The sequence below is a fragment of the Trichoderma citrinoviride genome (assembly GCF_003025115.1).
Source record: "Trichoderma citrinoviride strain TUCIM 6016 unplaced genomic scaffold BBK36scaffold_19, whole genome shotgun sequence".
Classification (NCBI taxonomy): Eukaryota; Fungi; Ascomycota; class Sordariomycetes; order Hypocreales; family Hypocreaceae; genus Trichoderma; species Trichoderma citrinoviride.
The window spans coordinates 210,899-226,949 of NW_020194727.1; the positions used below are offsets into that span (position 1 = coordinate 210,899).

The 16,051-nt window shown below is 53.2% G+C and overlaps 6 protein-coding genes across 6 annotated transcripts; 3 read left to right on the forward strand and 3 right to left on the reverse strand.

Annotated features, from left to right (window-relative positions):
• Positions 1-850: 850 nt before the first annotated feature.
• On the forward strand, positions 851-1,381 carry BBK36DRAFT_1094289 (ankyrin; the record flags this gene model as incomplete). Its single annotated transcript, XM_024889058.1, has 1 exon — positions 851-1,381. A coding segment is annotated over one exon (531 nt), but the record flags the coding sequence as incomplete, so codon positions are not given.
• A 3,721-nt stretch (positions 1,382-5,102) lies between these two features.
• On the reverse strand, positions 5,103-6,038 carry BBK36DRAFT_61741 (purine and uridine phosphorylase; the record flags this gene model as incomplete). The annotated part of the gene is made up of 1 exon (XM_024898368.1): positions 5,103-6,038. A coding segment is annotated over one exon (936 nt), but the record flags the coding sequence as incomplete, so codon positions are not given.
• Positions 6,039-7,760: 1,722 nt separating this feature from the next.
• BBK36DRAFT_1172916 (hypothetical protein) lies at positions 7,761-9,476 on the reverse strand (the record flags this gene model as incomplete). Its single annotated transcript, XM_024895807.1, has 1 exon — positions 7,761-9,476. The coding sequence occupies one exon, from the start codon at positions 9,474-9,476 to the stop codon at positions 7,761-7,763; it is 1,716 nt and encodes a 571-aa protein (XP_024745396.1).
• Positions 9,477-9,959: 483 nt separating this feature from the next.
• BBK36DRAFT_1130045 (MFS general substrate transporter) lies at positions 9,960-11,261 on the forward strand (the record flags this gene model as incomplete). The annotated part of the gene is made up of 1 exon (XM_024891800.1): positions 9,960-11,261. The coding sequence occupies one exon, from the start codon at positions 9,960-9,962 to the stop codon at positions 11,259-11,261; it is 1,302 nt and encodes a 433-aa protein (XP_024745397.1).
• Positions 11,262-12,433: 1,172 nt separating this feature from the next.
• BBK36DRAFT_1163406 (hypothetical protein) lies at positions 12,434-12,889 on the forward strand (the record flags this gene model as incomplete). The annotated part of the gene is made up of 4 exons (XM_024894534.1): positions 12,434-12,538; positions 12,613-12,636; positions 12,734-12,796; positions 12,857-12,889. The coding sequence occupies 4 exons, from the start codon at positions 12,434-12,436 to the stop codon at positions 12,887-12,889; spliced, it is 225 nt and encodes a 74-aa protein (XP_024745398.1).
• Positions 12,890-13,207: 318 nt separating this feature from the next.
• BBK36DRAFT_1136645 (MCM-domain-containing protein) lies at positions 13,208-15,988 on the reverse strand. The gene is made up of 3 exons (XM_024893052.1): positions 15,907-15,988; positions 13,513-15,853; positions 13,208-13,460 (listed from the first exon to the last, which is right to left on the reverse strand). The coding sequence occupies exons 1-3, from the start codon at positions 15,909-15,911 to the stop codon at positions 13,212-13,214; spliced, it is 2,595 nt and encodes an 864-aa protein (XP_024745399.1). The 5' UTR covers positions 15,912-15,988; the 3' UTR covers positions 13,208-13,211.
• Between the last annotated feature and the right edge of the window lie 63 nt (positions 15,989-16,051).

The window sequence follows — 16,051 nt, forward strand, 5'->3', positions numbered from 1 at the left end:
GGACAAGGATGACTTGGGAAGGACCAAGCTTCACCACGCGGTGCTGGCCGGTGACTTGCGCTTGGTTGAGTCATTGATCTCCCAAGGCGCAAACCTCGCCAGCAGAGACAATGACGGCAGGACAGCATTGCATTATGCTTGCATGGCTCGGTCTCCTAGTTCTGAGTTACTGACTCTGATCCTAAACGCCGCCGATAGAGCCGTCATCGGTACAGGTGACAACAGCGGCCAAGCAGCACTGCATTACGCTGCAGCGAGGGGCCTCACGAGGAGCATGCGTATCCTGACTGACCATGGTGCAGCGCATAACGGTGACAACTATGGGTTTTCTCCGTTCCTCTGGGCTGTGGTTACTGCGCAACAACACAGCCTCGATGAAATGCTAGAAACCATGGGCTTTGACGTTGATACAACCAGCGCGGATGGAAAGTCTGCCCTGTCTTGGGCTGCCAATCTGGGCAGATGGGATATTGCTGCATGTCTCGTGAAGCACGGTGCCAGCATCTCTACCGCTCGGAATACGCAGATGTCGCCGTTGGAAGAAGCGGCAGCTTCTGGCAACTGGTCTCTCGCAAGTTTGCTCCTCACCAAGGGCGGGGAGGTAAACCATCGTGACCGCGATGGTTGGTCCGCGATACATTGGGCAGCAGAGGAGGGTTATTCGGACATCGTGCATTTGTTGTTGGACCAGAAGGCAGACGTCAATGTTGTCAGCTCTTATGGCACATCACCATTGCACTGTGCTGCAAACGGAGGGCATGTTGACATTGTGATTTCGCTTCTGAGACAAGGTGCCGACCCGCTCAGGGCAACATGTCACGGCTGGACTCCACTGCATCATGCCGCATTCTTGGGGCATTCTCGAGTTGTCGAGATACTCCTCCAAGATGACCGCGTAAGATCCAGTGCGTCTCAGCAGGATAACCATGGCTGGTCCGTTCTTCATCTGGCCGTTCACAGCCGAGACCTGGCTACTATCAAAGCCCTGGTTGGCAGCTCTGTCATTGCAGAGCCCCGGGCCCTCATCGACGAGAGCGGCCTCACTGCAGAGGAATGGCTGGATCTCGGGCCAGCCAGTCACTCCTACAAGGCGACCAGTAACTTGGCTTTTGGCAAGTCACGCTGCTGCAGGGCGGTGACAGGCTTACGGCAGGCTGTTGTTATAGGACATGTTCCTCTGATCAAACACTTAATCAGATCGGGTCATCGTGTTAATGGCACGAATTCCGGTACAAGGACTGCGCTCTACTACGCTGCGAAGAAGCGCATGCTTTCCATCATAGATCTGCTTCTTGAGGAGGGTGCGGATCCCAATATCCTCCCAGCTGGACGCAAAACCTGGGAAGAATTCATCGCGGACGACGCCGTTTTACTACGCCTCAGCCGAGCTGGTTACAGAAGGCGAGATACTGACCCTGGGGTGGAGCGGCATATCAGATATCTACTTAGAACCCGAGGCCAGTCAACTGTTCCAGATCGATCAGTCTCGTTTGCACCGGACGAGTCGACTTCACCAATGTCGTCAGGGTTGTCTAAACCCCCTGTTCAAGACCCACGGACCATGCGAGATCTCGTGGCTCCGTCTGTGCAATTCGTGTCAGAAGACCTGCAGGTATCTGAGAGTATGCCTACACACTCAGCAGTGCCTACAAACCAAACGAATGACAATAAGAAGCGCAAATCGGGGTCAGTCCGGTCGCGTGCAACAGGCTTTTGGAAGCGGCTGATAGGATAGCAACTTCAGCTCGTAGAGGCGAGAACAGGCAGAGCCAGCTTTGAAGTAGATCTTTGGCTACAGGTCTATCAACGGGAGCGGAATGTTACAATAATATTATAGGAACTGACGAAAAGCTAAACGGATATCATAATTGAAAGATAACAACTTGAAAGCGTCCCAATCTGCCCAATCAAAACCGACGTTCACCCAAAAGCCATACCTTGGATGCCTAGTAGAGCCCTCCCTTCCCAGGAACATACTCTTTATTACTTCGTTCTCGCTTTGCTCTGCCTCTCTTTAGGCAGAAAAGCTCCCCAGTATTGCTCTATAAACCAACAACCCCCTTGACCATATTCTCGATTCCCGGCATCGAGTACAGATGCTGCTTCACTTTTTGTCTCAGTGCTGCTGCGGGCGGTGCCAGGCCATATTGCTTTGCAATTATCAGGCACTCCACAAGGGTCTTGCACGCCCGCTTCTGAAGCGGCCCAGGGGGCTGCTGTGAGATCAAGGCACTAAACGTCTCTGGGATTGCCTCGCCAATCAGCCATCGGTGGGCGGCGGCATTCTCATGGCAGAGAATCAAGCACGACGCGGAGGGTATGTTGAGAAAGCGGTCTTGTCCCTTCTCCTGAGAGTGCTGCGCAAATTGGAGGATGCTCGTGAGGAAGAAAAGTAATCTTTGCGAGTCGTGGTTTTGACTGATAACGAGTAGTTCATTGGCGCATGCCTGGCTGGCATCGCTGAACAAGTCAACCTCGTGACTGCTGCCAATGTATCCTTCGTAGAATTCTGCAATGACTCTGGAAAAGTATTCGATCGGCTTTGGTTCCTTGTTCTCGAGCATGGCAAAGTGCGACGTCAAGAGCACCACCGTCCGAGCCACGTTCTCTTCCCGGTCGCCATTCTGGATACAGGCATCGAAATCGTTCAAAAACTCGCGGACACCGTAGTGCAAGTACTCCTCTGCGTCTCTATTGTAGGCGATGGCGGCCCAGTGCGAGAAGGCCCTGGCCGTGATGGCGTCTCCTTCTCTCCAGCCCTGTCGAACAGCTGCGAGTTTGGTTTCTGAGCCGACGAGGACCGCAATTACCAGCAATGCTTGGAGATCCCCTGGAGCACATGCCCGAAATACCTGCGTCGGCAGGTCGGTCATGGCCGTCAGTCTTCTCGGATTCCTGGCCACAATCAGCTGGACGAAGAATTCGCGATACTGTTCGGCCCATTCTCGCAGCTCGTCCGTCCTGTTCTCGTCAACGAGCTCCTGCAATACAGACATGTGCTCCCAGCGGTCCAACGCTATGAACTTTAGATATAGAGTCACCAATCGAAGAATGATGGGAAAGCGAAAAGATAGGCCCAGGGTTTTCATGACCATCTCGACATTCCGCGACGCCTGCTTATATCGTGCAAGGAAAATCGGTTCCTGAAGCCCCAGTAGCTCCTTCACGCGCTCGTCCATTGGGTCCGTAGGTCCCTTCAGGGAAGCGACTCCTGGAGGAGTGGGCAAATTGTTCACACGCGCTCCACGTTCAAGCAATAATTGGATGATTTCCTTCGAGTTCGCCTGGATGGCTCGAATCAGGGGTGTGTCGCCGTGTTCCGACTTGCTCTCGAGACGGGCACCCCGGTCGATCAGCACGGACACGATGTCCTTGTACTGTCCTGTGACTGCTATATGGAGTGGCGTCAAATCGCTGCGATCTTTGATGTTGACACGAGCACCATGATCAAGCAGCAGTTCCACCATGTCTCGGTGACCTCGGTTGACGGCCCAGGAAAGCGGCGTCCGGCCGTAGTTGTCCCTTCGCGAGATGGCACGAGCATGCTCGCTGATCAACATCTTGGCCCAGGCTACATTGCCAAGGTACGCAGCCAGATGCAAGAGCGTAAACGAGGGCGCGTTTCCGCCGTTCTTCTCATGCTCCCAATAGACTTTCCACCATCGGTCCCGGATGGGAGAATGGACTTGGAAGAACGGACGTGAGAACTCGGACGGCGAATCAATCACATCCATGGCGTGATGGAAATGTGCCGGCCAATGTTGACTGGCATAAGTCAGGAGGGGATCGTGGTCTTCGATACTCCCGGGAGTTCCATAACCACGTTCAATGTGGTCTAAGCAGGTCCGCATAAGAGTCCTGTGGGTGTCAGGGCTCATACGGAATCTGCTGATCCCTTTAATATTGACTTGGTCGCTCTGAAAGAAGTCCTTTGCCGACTCGTGGACCAGGTTGACTATATTTCCTTCGATTTTCACTAGCAACCCGCAGAGTCTGAGCCGGTTCTTGGTCACTTCAGTTGCTGGAAAGCTACCAAATTCCTTGATTCCTGCTGCCACTGTCAACTCCTGTACTGTGAGGGGCCTGGCAGCGAGGACAACCCATTGAAGAATGGGGACCAGAGCTTCCTTGTCGTCAATCTGCTGAAGCAGCCGCTGATAGACTCCACCGAGGCCTTTAGGAACACGATGAAGAATCTCAGTAATTTTGTCCCAACTCCTGCCCTGAAGCTCATTGGCAACAAATCCAACCCACAAAAAGGTTCCATCGGCGCCAGCCGACAAGGCCTGTTGTACTTGAGCGACCATCTCTTCGGAGAGGTTCTGTTCGGATGCCAGTTCGGCAACTTTGGCGACGATGTACCTGTCGATATCACGGGAAACCTCTGTACCGGAGGCGTCCAGCCTAATCTGTCCATACTGGCCGAGCGTTCTCTCCAAGATAGACGGCTGGGGTCGGGAGAGAAAAATGAGCTTCAATTGTGGTCTTGCCTTTTCCCCAGAGTTTGACAGATAGCTCCCAACGGCATCAAGAAGCTGCCCGAGCGATTCCTTTTCGCATTCATCCAGACCGTCCAGCACACAGACCACCTGGGGGGAATTACTCTGCCGAAGCAGGGTTAGGAAGACCCTCCATAGGGAGCCAAAGCTAGAAACGGTATACTTGGTTGTTTCAGTCCCCTCGAAGGAGCTCTTGACATATTGTGCCATGTGTGGATGGCGATCGATCCATTGATGTATGATGCCCCTCATTATGGTCAATGCCGTGTTCCGGTTCTTGTCGCGGTTACTGCAAAAGTAGTAAAGCAGAACATTGTCATCGGCCTCAATCATTGGCTGTAGCACCTCGGTGATATAGATTGCCAACATAGTTTTGCCTTTTCCGGGGCCGCCTGAGATCCAGAGGAGTGGTTGATGAGCGTCTGCCAGCCACCCTTGGTAGCTGGGGTGCTGTATGAGCCACTCACAGGTGCCATCCACTCTGCGCCCTTTCAAGGTAATGAGAGACTTTCGGTCGACTTCAGGTCTAGTTAGTAGCAAAGCATCGAGGACCGGCGCGGCCTCGACATATGTGTTGGTTGCCAGAGGCGTCGTCTTGCGCACGGCGGGTATGAACGAAAGGACTTCTTTCGCGCATGCTGCAGCAGCAGCGGCGGCGTAGGCGTGCCAGAGCTTGGAGCTGTGCGAGTCTGCGTAGTCGCAGATTCCTCGAATGATCAAATATTTTGCGGCATCCTCAAGGCCAGCCGCCTCCGTCTCCAGGCAGAGGGCACCTTGCTTATTCGCCAACTCATCTCGACTCGCTCCGTGGCGTATGAGATGACGACTGGAAACAATCGGGCCATAATGGACTATAGGATCCTGAGTCTCTCGTGGTTGCCGGGGCCGGATCCTATCCGGGTCGCAATGGTCGCATCCGTCCTCTTCTGACTCGATGGTTGCGTGATGATAATCCGGTGAAAAGAGGACGTCCTGCTCTGGGCCTGGATGGGCAAAGGTGACGGGGTCTTGCTGCACAATCTCTGACATGTACTTGGGCATCTGGCTTTCCTCAAAGATGGCGGCAGTCTCGGCCTTTCCCATAGCTGTGAGAAGTACTGGTGTTGGCTGATCTGGCGCTCTGCCGCGATTCGATTCCTCCTGCTTCTCCGCTCGCTCTCCGTTCACATCGTATTGGACGACACCCGGCCAGCCAGCTGTTGATTTGCTCACAACGACATCGCCAAGACGAATATCCTCCTTGGAATCCGGAACTCCTCCCCCAATGCCAACCATCAGAGTGAACCGAACCGATTTGAAGTTCGCGTGCAACTGCGTAGCCACGCTCGCCACCGACGTCTCGCCATACACGCCAGAAGTTGGATACGTGATCACGACATTGTGGCCTTGGACACTTCCTAGAATGTAGTTGTTGCTGTCGTCCGAGTTTTGATCCGGAGGTAGGATATCATGAATATGATCAAGCGTCGCTTTGGCTGCCGCGACCTCTACCGGCAGCGCGCAAACCCACCCGACTAAGTAGTCGTCGCGGGACGCCATCTCTAGGCAGGCAAAGCAGAAACTCGGACAGGTTTAGTGCTAATATGTTGTCTCGATTTGAAGCTGTCTGGACGCTCTGCAAGGGACGAGAAGGTCGCCCTTCCAAAACATTGCGTGGGTTGATGTAGGCGATGAAAGCAAGCAAAGCACTCTCTCAGTCAAACACAAGTCAAAACAAAGTTGAGAGGTGTGCAGCGGCGAACACGCGGGGGATAGAGGCATAGACAGGGCTTCGAATTACCTACCTGGTAGCTACATCTATCTTACCGCTCCCCGGGCATCAGGCCTCGGTTGTGTATACCCTAAAGCGTCAAAATCCTCAAGGGGCCTGGTGGTGCCAAACACAATTGGGACCCGGGGAGCTGATGAGACACCTGGACCACACCCTCGGGAACACACAGCAGAAGGATGAGGCGCAGCCCTGTCGGCGCAAGCTGCAGCAGCGCCAAGAGCATGCAGACGTCCACCCCTGCTGAAGCCAAATCCCGCGGACTCGGGCGGGATAGTGGGAGAACGACTTCAGAACTAAGAGAAGGTGGCCTTAAGATAGAGCCTCCAGGAGTATTCTTCACGGTAGAGCTGGCTAAGACTACGACTATCTTACCGATAATGCGGCCATGGAGTGACCACAAGTTTTGAGAGTACAATTGAGGTTAAGGCAGATGGTTCCTAGAGACATCAGGAACAAGACTCTTCTATACGTCACCAGCAACGCGTGCCCCGAGGTCCCAATGGTTGGAGTCAATGCCTAAAGGCGAAGGCGGCGCGAGACGCCAGCGTCAAATGCCCAATGGACAACGTTGAACTATGTATGTCGTTGGTCAGCCCAGTTGCCTGAGTTGTGTCTCCGCTGCGGGACGGATAAGCACCGTGCCGCCACGGGAATATCCCAAGCCTCCGTACTATTTCCTTCCTAGCTGGTATCACTACCTGTGGTTACATGTGTTCTATAACCGCGCGCGTACATCATGACCACGGGGAGGTTTTCTGTACTTCTGTGCCCACCCTTCGAAGAGGTCAAGCGCAGGCAGGATTGTCGTGTCTCGGTGCAGCTCGTGCCGTACGGTCAGATTGACGTGCTCGTTAAGCTTATTGTTCAGCCGCACGGTCTCTTCGACAAAATAGATAGTCGGTTTGAGAATAATTGCAAGGCTGTGGGATTGAAACCTGAGAATCTGCTGATTGCGCGGGTAAGCTCAGGGACTCCAAAGTCTTCGACTACAAATGCAATGGCTGTCAACTTCTATATGTACAGTTTTACTCGCTTGGACTTCTGCGTCCGCCACGCCCACCTCTTTCACTATACGTTACGCCATTTCAACGACAGCCGGTTGGCTTTTGAAACTGTAGTTGGCAGTTGCTTGTAAGATCCCTGTTATTTATTCCCTAACCTCGTAGCTTGCATTACTTGCCTTGGGAGTCATATCCCACTAATGATCCCATCGCCATGTTATCTCTTCTACTGATCTGCGGAGTATTGCTCGGCATCGTGACAGAACCTAAGACCCACGGCAGATATCTGCGGAGACTATTGAGAATAGCAGGGCCCTCTTGGGCATGCTTTCGCCAGCTAGTAATGCTGAGGCGAGATGGGGGTACATTCAGAAGCCGTATGGTGTGATGATATGCACCTACGTGTGGGTTATCATCCAATAAGATATAGACTGAGAAGATGGACAGGCATGAAGCGCGTTTCTTCCTATAGATCCAAAAGATTCCAACTTAACCAAACCTATTGCTGTTAATATTCCAGAAGAAATCAGGGTTCAGCAACTGATCGATATCACTATACTGGAGCCCGAAAAACTGATCCGTAAAACTATCCATACCAGGCACATCCTCCAACAGCATCGGCGAAGTATCCATGACATCTTCAACATCTTCAACAGGGCTCATCGGACGACTCTTCAAGATCTCACTCAACGCCGAAGCAAACATCTCCTTTCCCCTTTGATGCAACAAGACGAGCGAACGAGCGGTCCTCAAAGCCTCACGCGTCGCCTCGGTCTTATAGACCGCATACACATCTCGTAGGCATTGCATTGCGTCTCGCAGCTGGGAGATGGAAGACACCGTGTCTATGGCAAGCAGCACACAGACAATCTGAAACGGCACATATGTCATCTGATGCCAAGGGGCACGCGCAACGAGAACAGCTTGCGCAGCCTGGATCCCATTAGAGGTGAGGATGAGGACTTGTTGGAGAACGGAATCCGTCAGGGCAACGTCCATGGATCGCAGTCGTCGACACAGACACAGCGCCAGGTTACACTGGGCGAGAATGGACGGCGGAGCTGTATGCACGCGGTTGAGAACGACTTGAAGCGCGTCTTCCAGCTCAAATGCGGTAGGTTTTCGCTGCGGATCGAGCTCAATTGAGAGCGGAAGCAGTTCCATCAGCTCGCGGGTAAAGTCTCCTTTTCTCTTCATAGGAATTGCCATGGCAGCATTACACAGGGCAACTCGAGTGAGGCCCATGTCGAATGACATCCATATGTTAAGATGGTGCGCAATAGCCACGATCCTCTTCCTCGTGTCCAGATTCACTTCCTCATTGAGAGACGAAAGGATGGCTTCTCCAGGCGCGTCGATAGAAAATCCAGCAGCATCAATCATGTGCATTACCGTGCAGCTCGCCATCCAAGCGGCATAATGCGTCCCTGCAACTCTCAGGTAAACCACGCGTAGCAGCCACGCTGTGATGCTGTCAGCGGACGGAGTGCTGTACAGAGTGGTCTCCAGCAGGACTCGTGATAGCTCAACCAGCGCAACTTCAGCAGCGTCAGATTGGACTTGCGAGAACAGACAACCTAGTGCGGCGATGCCACAGAGCACGGCGTCTTGCTCTGGCGTTACGCTTTGCAGGGCCCATCTCTGCTGGATCCGACGCAAGATTTGGTCACGATCGACGAAGCCGTAGATTGGATCGACCTTCTGAAAGTATACAGCTGCCAGCTCCTGCATTCGTCTCTGTGATACGACGTCTGGGATAGATTGAACTCCCGGGACATGCAATTCCACAGCTTGTCGTGATCCGAGAAAGGTATTCCATGCAAAGTTGTGCATCCTAGGGTTCCTCTTCGGATCCAGCCTCAAGGCCAACGTCCTGACAAACGCCGGACAGGAATTCGCCTCTACAGAACGCGCCTGAACAGCCTTGCTCGCCGCGGCAGAGTAAGCCTCGTCACGGGCGAGCTTCGTTTCTGAAAACGCCGGAACCGGAACCGGAGCCGATGCGGCATCTCCGGAAAGCCCCGGGATCCGCTCCGGATCCGACTGCAGCTCTCTTCTTCGCCGGGACTTGGAGGCCTGATAGATGCAGTGGTATTCGAATCGCACGCATGTGCCGCACGGTTGAGCGCCGTCACATCGCCTTTTGAGGTCGCGACATGTCTGGCAGGCGATTTTTGATCGTTTGCGCCCTTCGTCCCGCGTCATGACGCTAGGCTGAGGATGATGCACGTGTAAGAGGAGGAACTTTTACTTCGTCGTTCAAAGAGCACCTCTTCCTGGACCGATAATATCAGGGAACCGGATAGGTAGCGAGGCAAGGTGACATTGAAGTGAACCGATCCTGAGCGAAGGGCGAGTTGGCAATAGGCTAATGTTGGGCGTGGGATTGTCAACCATAGTCGGCGGGAATAACGGCAATTGACGGGTATCACGCATAAAGCGGGAAGAGGCCATCAACGACAACGCGGTGAAAAGGACTTCAACTGTCATTGTCGCAGATCAGGTTTGCGTTATAGAAAGACAAGATTGACTCTCTTTTCTTTACGAGCCTTGTCATAGGCACACTCAACTTATATCAAGTCGCCCCAAGTCGTCTATGCAAGAGCTATTTGTAATGAGGACTGGACTGCAACACCCACCAGAGCTTGCCTAGCAGAGACGACCAACCTCAGGTTGCCGACAGAGAAAATGGAGGTAGAGAAATGTTCAGCAGAACAGTATGGAAACACATCATGCGATTCAGACAAGCCAACACCTCCAAACCCTCCTCAGCATCAGACTACCACCAGTAACCCCCCGGACGGCGGCTTCGCAGCATGGACACACGTCGCCCTCATGCACATCATCTTCTTCAACACCTGGGGCGTCGCCAACGGCTACGGCGTCTTCCAGGACTACTACACCCAGACCCTCCACCAATCCCAGTCATCCATATCCTGGATTGGCAGCGCCCAGGTCTTCTTCCTCTTCTCCATTGGTGCCGTCGCGGGGCGTCTCACGGACGCGGGACACTTCCGGGTCACGTTCGCCTGCGGCGTGGCGCTCCAGCTGCTGGGCATCTTCATGACTTCTCTTTGCACGGAATACTGGCAGATCTTCCTTGCGCAGGCTGTGTGCCTGGGGATCGGTAACGGGTTGACCTTTTGTCCTGCCTTGGCCGTGCTCTCGCAGTATTTCAAGAAATATCGAGCCTTTGCCGTTGGTCTTTCGGCTGCCGGGGCTGCTGTAGGCGGACTTGTGTATCCCGTTCTGATAAACCGGCTTCTTTTCTACGACAACTTCGGTTTCCCATGGACTTTGCGGATCATGGGCTTCATCATGCTGGCTACTTACATGCCCTGTCTCATCTGGTTCAAGCCCCGTCTCCCACCACGCAAAACGGGCGAGTGGACGGACACATCTGCCTTTCGAGACGTGCCATTCCTCTTCTTCGCGCTGAGCATGTTTCTTAACTTCTGGGGTCTCTATTTTGCCTTTTTCTATCTCGGAATGTTTGCTCGGGAAAAGATTGGAACGAAAGAGCCTATCAACCTGCTCATGGTTCTCAATGGCGTGGGAATCGTTGGGCGCATCTTGCCTACTATTGCCGCCGACAAATGGGTCGGAATGCTCAACATGCTCATTCCCATGAGCTTCGCCGCGAGTTTACTCGTCTTTTGTTGGACTGCAGTCTCATCAACAGCCGGTTTGTATGCATTCGCCGTCATCTACGGCCTGATAGCAGCAGCACTGCAAGCCCTTTTCCCAGCCGTCGCCACGACAATGACTCCCGATCCGAGTAGAACCGGAACACGCGTGGGGATGATTCTTGGGTTTGTCAGTTTCTCGACGCTCACGGGTCCAGCCATCTGTGGCGCTATCATTGAGCAGCAAAATGGAGAGTACTTGGGGGCGCAGTTGTTTGCTGCGGTTAGCATTCTTTTGGGAGCGCTGATGGCTTCGGCTGCGAGAATTGCCAAAGCTGGGCCTGATTTGACGACAAAGGTATAAATCAAGATGTGCATTGGGAAAAGCTCGTGGCATAAATAGATCATACATTTTGTTCATGGCTCGTTCTTTTACAAGATCATCTCAAATGTACGGGACATCTCTGCAACACGTACGACAGCCTTCTTGATAAGCATCATACAACAGAAATTTGCAGTTCAGAGGCTGAAGAAGAACACAGCAACCATCCCTAACCATCCCTAAGTTTATCCGTAATATTACACTCTATGATCCATACAACTTCATCTCATCTCGTATAATATCATCGGAGACTTAAGTAAAGTACCCGATAGGACTGTCGTTCGAAACAGGCCATGGCCTAGCATAACACATCCCTTCCTACCTAGGCAGTATCACTACGCAGCCGGTTGACTTCTATTTTCAGAACGTACGTAAGCCTAAAGAGCATGACACGAGACCTACCCAGCATAGAAGAGACTCAGGAATTGACGATGAATAACTTTGAAGTTGCTTAATGCGAAGCAGTTAATATGCGAGATCGGCACGTCGGGGACTGTCTTTTACATCTCTCGGGACGGGCTTACGAAGTTACCGATAGCCCGAACTCGTGGCTAACCATTGAGGCAGTCAATCAGGTAGTTTCAGCTCTCCACTCTTTGATCATATTCCCTTGATTGAAGCTATTCGCATTTATGTGAAACTTCTACCTTCCTTTAGATAACTCTGTGGTTTGTCACGCATGGTGTTCGATTTAATAAATCATTGAAGTTGTCATTCAATCTATGTATCAACACAAGTCATTAGACCCGACTCCTATTCTGTATCCCGAACAAAGCACATTCCAAGAATGAAAACGATCGTCAGTCCCTGCCGTCTGACATACATACGAATGCGTTACGCATTGCCATCTGAATCTTCCGCTTAGCAAACACACATGCATCAATACTTCGCGGTAGTTGATCCTCTCCATACCACCATGCTTCTACCGACATCCAGGTCAAGGGGTTTTCGTGATTACTTTCGTCATTAACCTCCGACGATCCGGTGGACAAAGACAATGATGAGTCGCTAAGAGTGTACGAGCGTCTATATAAACCTCGGAATCAGTCCATCCAAACACTCAATTCAACCCCGACAACAACTCCTCTGCCTCTCTAACTTCTCATTTACTTACCAAATATCCTCTCAGTGAACACTTCTTGAACCTAGCCAACATGAAGTTCCTCACCGTCCTCTTCGTCTTCGCAGCCGCCGCCTCTGCAGGCGTCGCCGGTACCGAGTCTCAAGGCTGGAGCATCGCCGGCAACGTCAACAAGCGGGTAAGTCCAGTCTACTCTAATCTATGACACTGCCACACTTGGAAACTCGATCAGCTACTGACATTTCCATAAAGGACTGTCCTGCCCACCAATGCTGCGTAAGAACATAAACTCAGCTCCCAGCTCTTATACAACTTTACACGTTGTACAATAGCAGATGCATACAGTTAGCTAACACCAATGGACCACCTGCAGTTCAAGTCCTGTGGATGCAATGCCTGCCAAGCTGACTCAAGCGGCAACACTTGCTGTGCCGGTGTAAGTTGAGAACACGAGACTCGAACCCCTGGTGAGACACAATGCTGACTAGGGTCATAGCAACCCACCGATGTCTGCGGCCAAACTTGCTGAAAGGACAATAATGCTCTCTTTTGTCCTCGCAGAGGCCAGTATGTGGAAGCAACAGACTTGTATTAGTATAGCCTCGTGTGCTATTGCCACGCCTATCTAGATATCCGCCAACTCTTTTGGAACGTTTCTTTATTGCCGAAGAACAGTATCCTGATAACCATGGCAAATTGTTCTCAGTGACAAATTGTTTTATTCAACCCCCAACGCCCTCGATTGTATAGCCAGCATAAAAATCTTCGCAAAAGAAAAACGTACGTGTCCATATTCCTCACCAGTATCACCCATTTCCCACCCGTGAACCCTCACAACCCTGTCGAAATTATCAAGCCATAACCGCTTCCGGCCGCCTCTGTGATGCATTACCCGCTCCCTTCTTCGCGCCAGGTCGAGCCAGCGTGTACTTGGCAAAGGCACGCGCCAGAGCCTTCTTGCAGCTGACCTTTTGGCTGCCAACGAAACTCTCCACCGTCACCGCAATCGCCCGATCAATGTCTTGTGCTGAGCAATACTCGGAAAGGCGCATCCTGCAGAAGGCCTCGCTGATGCGGATGATGGCCTCAAGATGACGGACCTGGGAATGAATTGTTAGCAATAGGCCAAGGCAGTGGACAAGTTAGACTCACAGTAATGGGGTAGGCTCCCGTTGCAAGGGACTCTCTCCTCATATCCGCAAACAGCCTAGCAACCTTGTCCTCATCCATGTGGTAGAGCTTAGGGCTGCAGCGCTCTCGGGCATACAGGATGTATTTGCGCAGCAACTCCTGAGGGATCTCCTTGGTATCTCGCTGGTTCTTGGAAGCGGCCGTCTGTTGGGTTTCCATCGCGTTGTCTTGGGTAGCAGTCTCTGGCCGGGCCTGTGACACGGGATGACTGCGGCCGTGAGAACCCACAATGAACCTTGCTAGCCGCTCGTCCTCCTCGGGCTCTACCAAGTCTCGCACTACACACAGAATGTCGAAACGCGACAGAATCGGCTCCGTCAACTCCACGTTGGACGAGAAGGGAATCATGGAATTGTAACGTCCTCCGATCGGGTTGGCGGCGGCAATAATGCCACAGCGGGCTTGCAGGGTTGTCACAATACCCGCCTTGGAGATGGAAATGGTCTGCTGTTCCATGGCTTCGTGAATCGACGTTCGGTCCTGGTCGTTCATCTTGTCGAACTCGTCAATAAGGCAAGTGCCCCTATCGGCCAAAACAAGAGCACCGCCTTCAAGGGTCCATTCGCTCGTCAGGGGATCCCGGCGGACGCTCGCCGTCAGACCGACGGCACTGGCACCCTGACCAGTGGCAAAGACAGCTCTGTGTGCTGTCTTCTCGACATATTTGAGGACCTGTGATTTGGCCGTTCCGGGATCGCCGAGAAGGAGAACGTTGATGTCACCACGGACGTGGTGGGCTCCCCGGCCAGTCTTAGCTACGCCACCGAACAGAGACAGGGCAACTGCCGTCTTGATATCCGTGTGTCCATAAATGCTAGGGGCGATGGAGTTGACAATTCGGTCCACAATGTTGGGATCGCGAGCTAGCTTGCGAATCTCCTGCTCGTCTTGTTCAGTCAAGCGAAATCCAGCAAGTTGATCGTGAGATTTCACAACGTTGTTAGCCTCAAGGATGGTGGCAAACACAGGGAAGCCATTGCGGTTGTTCAACTGCGCATCGTAATTGTTTCGGTAAATGCCAGTAACCTCAATCTCTTCACCGGGCTTGGCCTTGTCAATCAAATCCCACAGCAAGATGACCTCTCGGTGACGGGGAAGACGACCGGCAGGAACAGTGCCGGGCGACTCCTGCAGGGTGAGCCTCTGGTAGTTGCGGTAGACCGTCTTTTCAGAGTTCAATGTGAAGGGCCCGCGAGACTGACAGCTCTGGCAGAACGTCACCTTGACCTCGACGTGTGACTCTTGTTGGAAGGGACCAAGGGTCTCGCCGCACTTGCTGCAGTCGAATTTGACATACTTGAGCTGAGGAAAGACGCCGCTTCGTCGCGTGACTACTCCGCTAACACGGACAAGGCAGTTGAGGTGCGACTGACGCAGCTGTCGAAGTGTGTAGTGGACGGGCAGGTCAAAGATACGGACGTGGATTTCGGAGTGAATGCGCTCGTAATCAGGATAGTGCAGCAAGACAACGTCCATGGCAACTTGGTCGAATAGCTTGAGCATCTCCGCAGGGGCGTTGGCCAAGAAGTAGGCGAGGATGGCCTTGCTCTCGGCCAGGTGCTCGTAGGAGACCTCCAGCGACTCTGCGTTGATCTCGCCGAGCGTCCGGATTCGGCTACCGTAGACAGATGAGCCAGAGGCATCGGTGTAAGACGTCAAAAAGGCCTTGAACTCTCGCTTGATCGTGCGCTGAACCGGGGGCTGAGATACCCATTCAGTCAGGTTGGAGGCCTTGACGTCGCCCAGAGCCTCAAGGGAGAGCTCCTCATCCATGATGTCGTCCATGGCATCATCTGGGTCTTCATCGTAGTGGTGTCTTCGCCGACGAGGTTGCGCCGTCAGATCAATGTCACCGTCCTCGTCGTCGCCGGGGAGATACGCGGCCGGAATTCTCTGTCTGCGGGCAACTTCTCTGTCGCGTCGGTTGAGCTGAGCCTCGAGTCGTCGTCTGTCGCCGAGGTCCATGGAGTCGTAGTCGCCTTCGTCATCCAGGCCTGCGCCCTCGTACACATCATCCTCTCTTTCTCTATAGTCTGCCTCGAATCCCTCGCGGAAAAGGTCGACGTCGTCGTCCGCCATCTCGTCAATGTCGTCAATATCGTCCTGGATCTCAGCCTCCTCCTCGACCTCGTCGTCATCGTCCATTCCATGAGCCATCAAGGGCCCAGGGGGTGACGACGGCAACGGGCTGGAGCTCATTCCGGGCGTGGACACATCGTCGCCATCAGGGCGAGAGCGCTTGCGGCCTGACCGCGGGGCAGAGCCCCGATTGGCGGAGGCGGGATGGTCACGAAGGGGGGAGCTGTTGAGTCGAGTTAGCGGTAAGTGCAAGGAGTCAAAGAATTGGATACGAACCTCATGACGGCTGCTGTGGGAGTGGCTGCGGGTGGGAGTTGCAGCTTGTGAAGACGAAAATTCGGGTGGATGAAGGGAAATCGGAAGATGCAGCTCGGCGGCGGTGGGGGCGCGCGAACAGCGAGAATTAGGGAGGAGAAATTGG

Coding starts and splice junctions, on each gene's coding strand:
- BBK36DRAFT_1136645 (XM_024893052.1), bottom strand. Junction 13,461..13,512: donor CGGGAGCCTACCCCATTACT/GTGAGTCTAACT, acceptor ATTCATTCCCAG/GTCCGTCATCTTGAGGCCAT.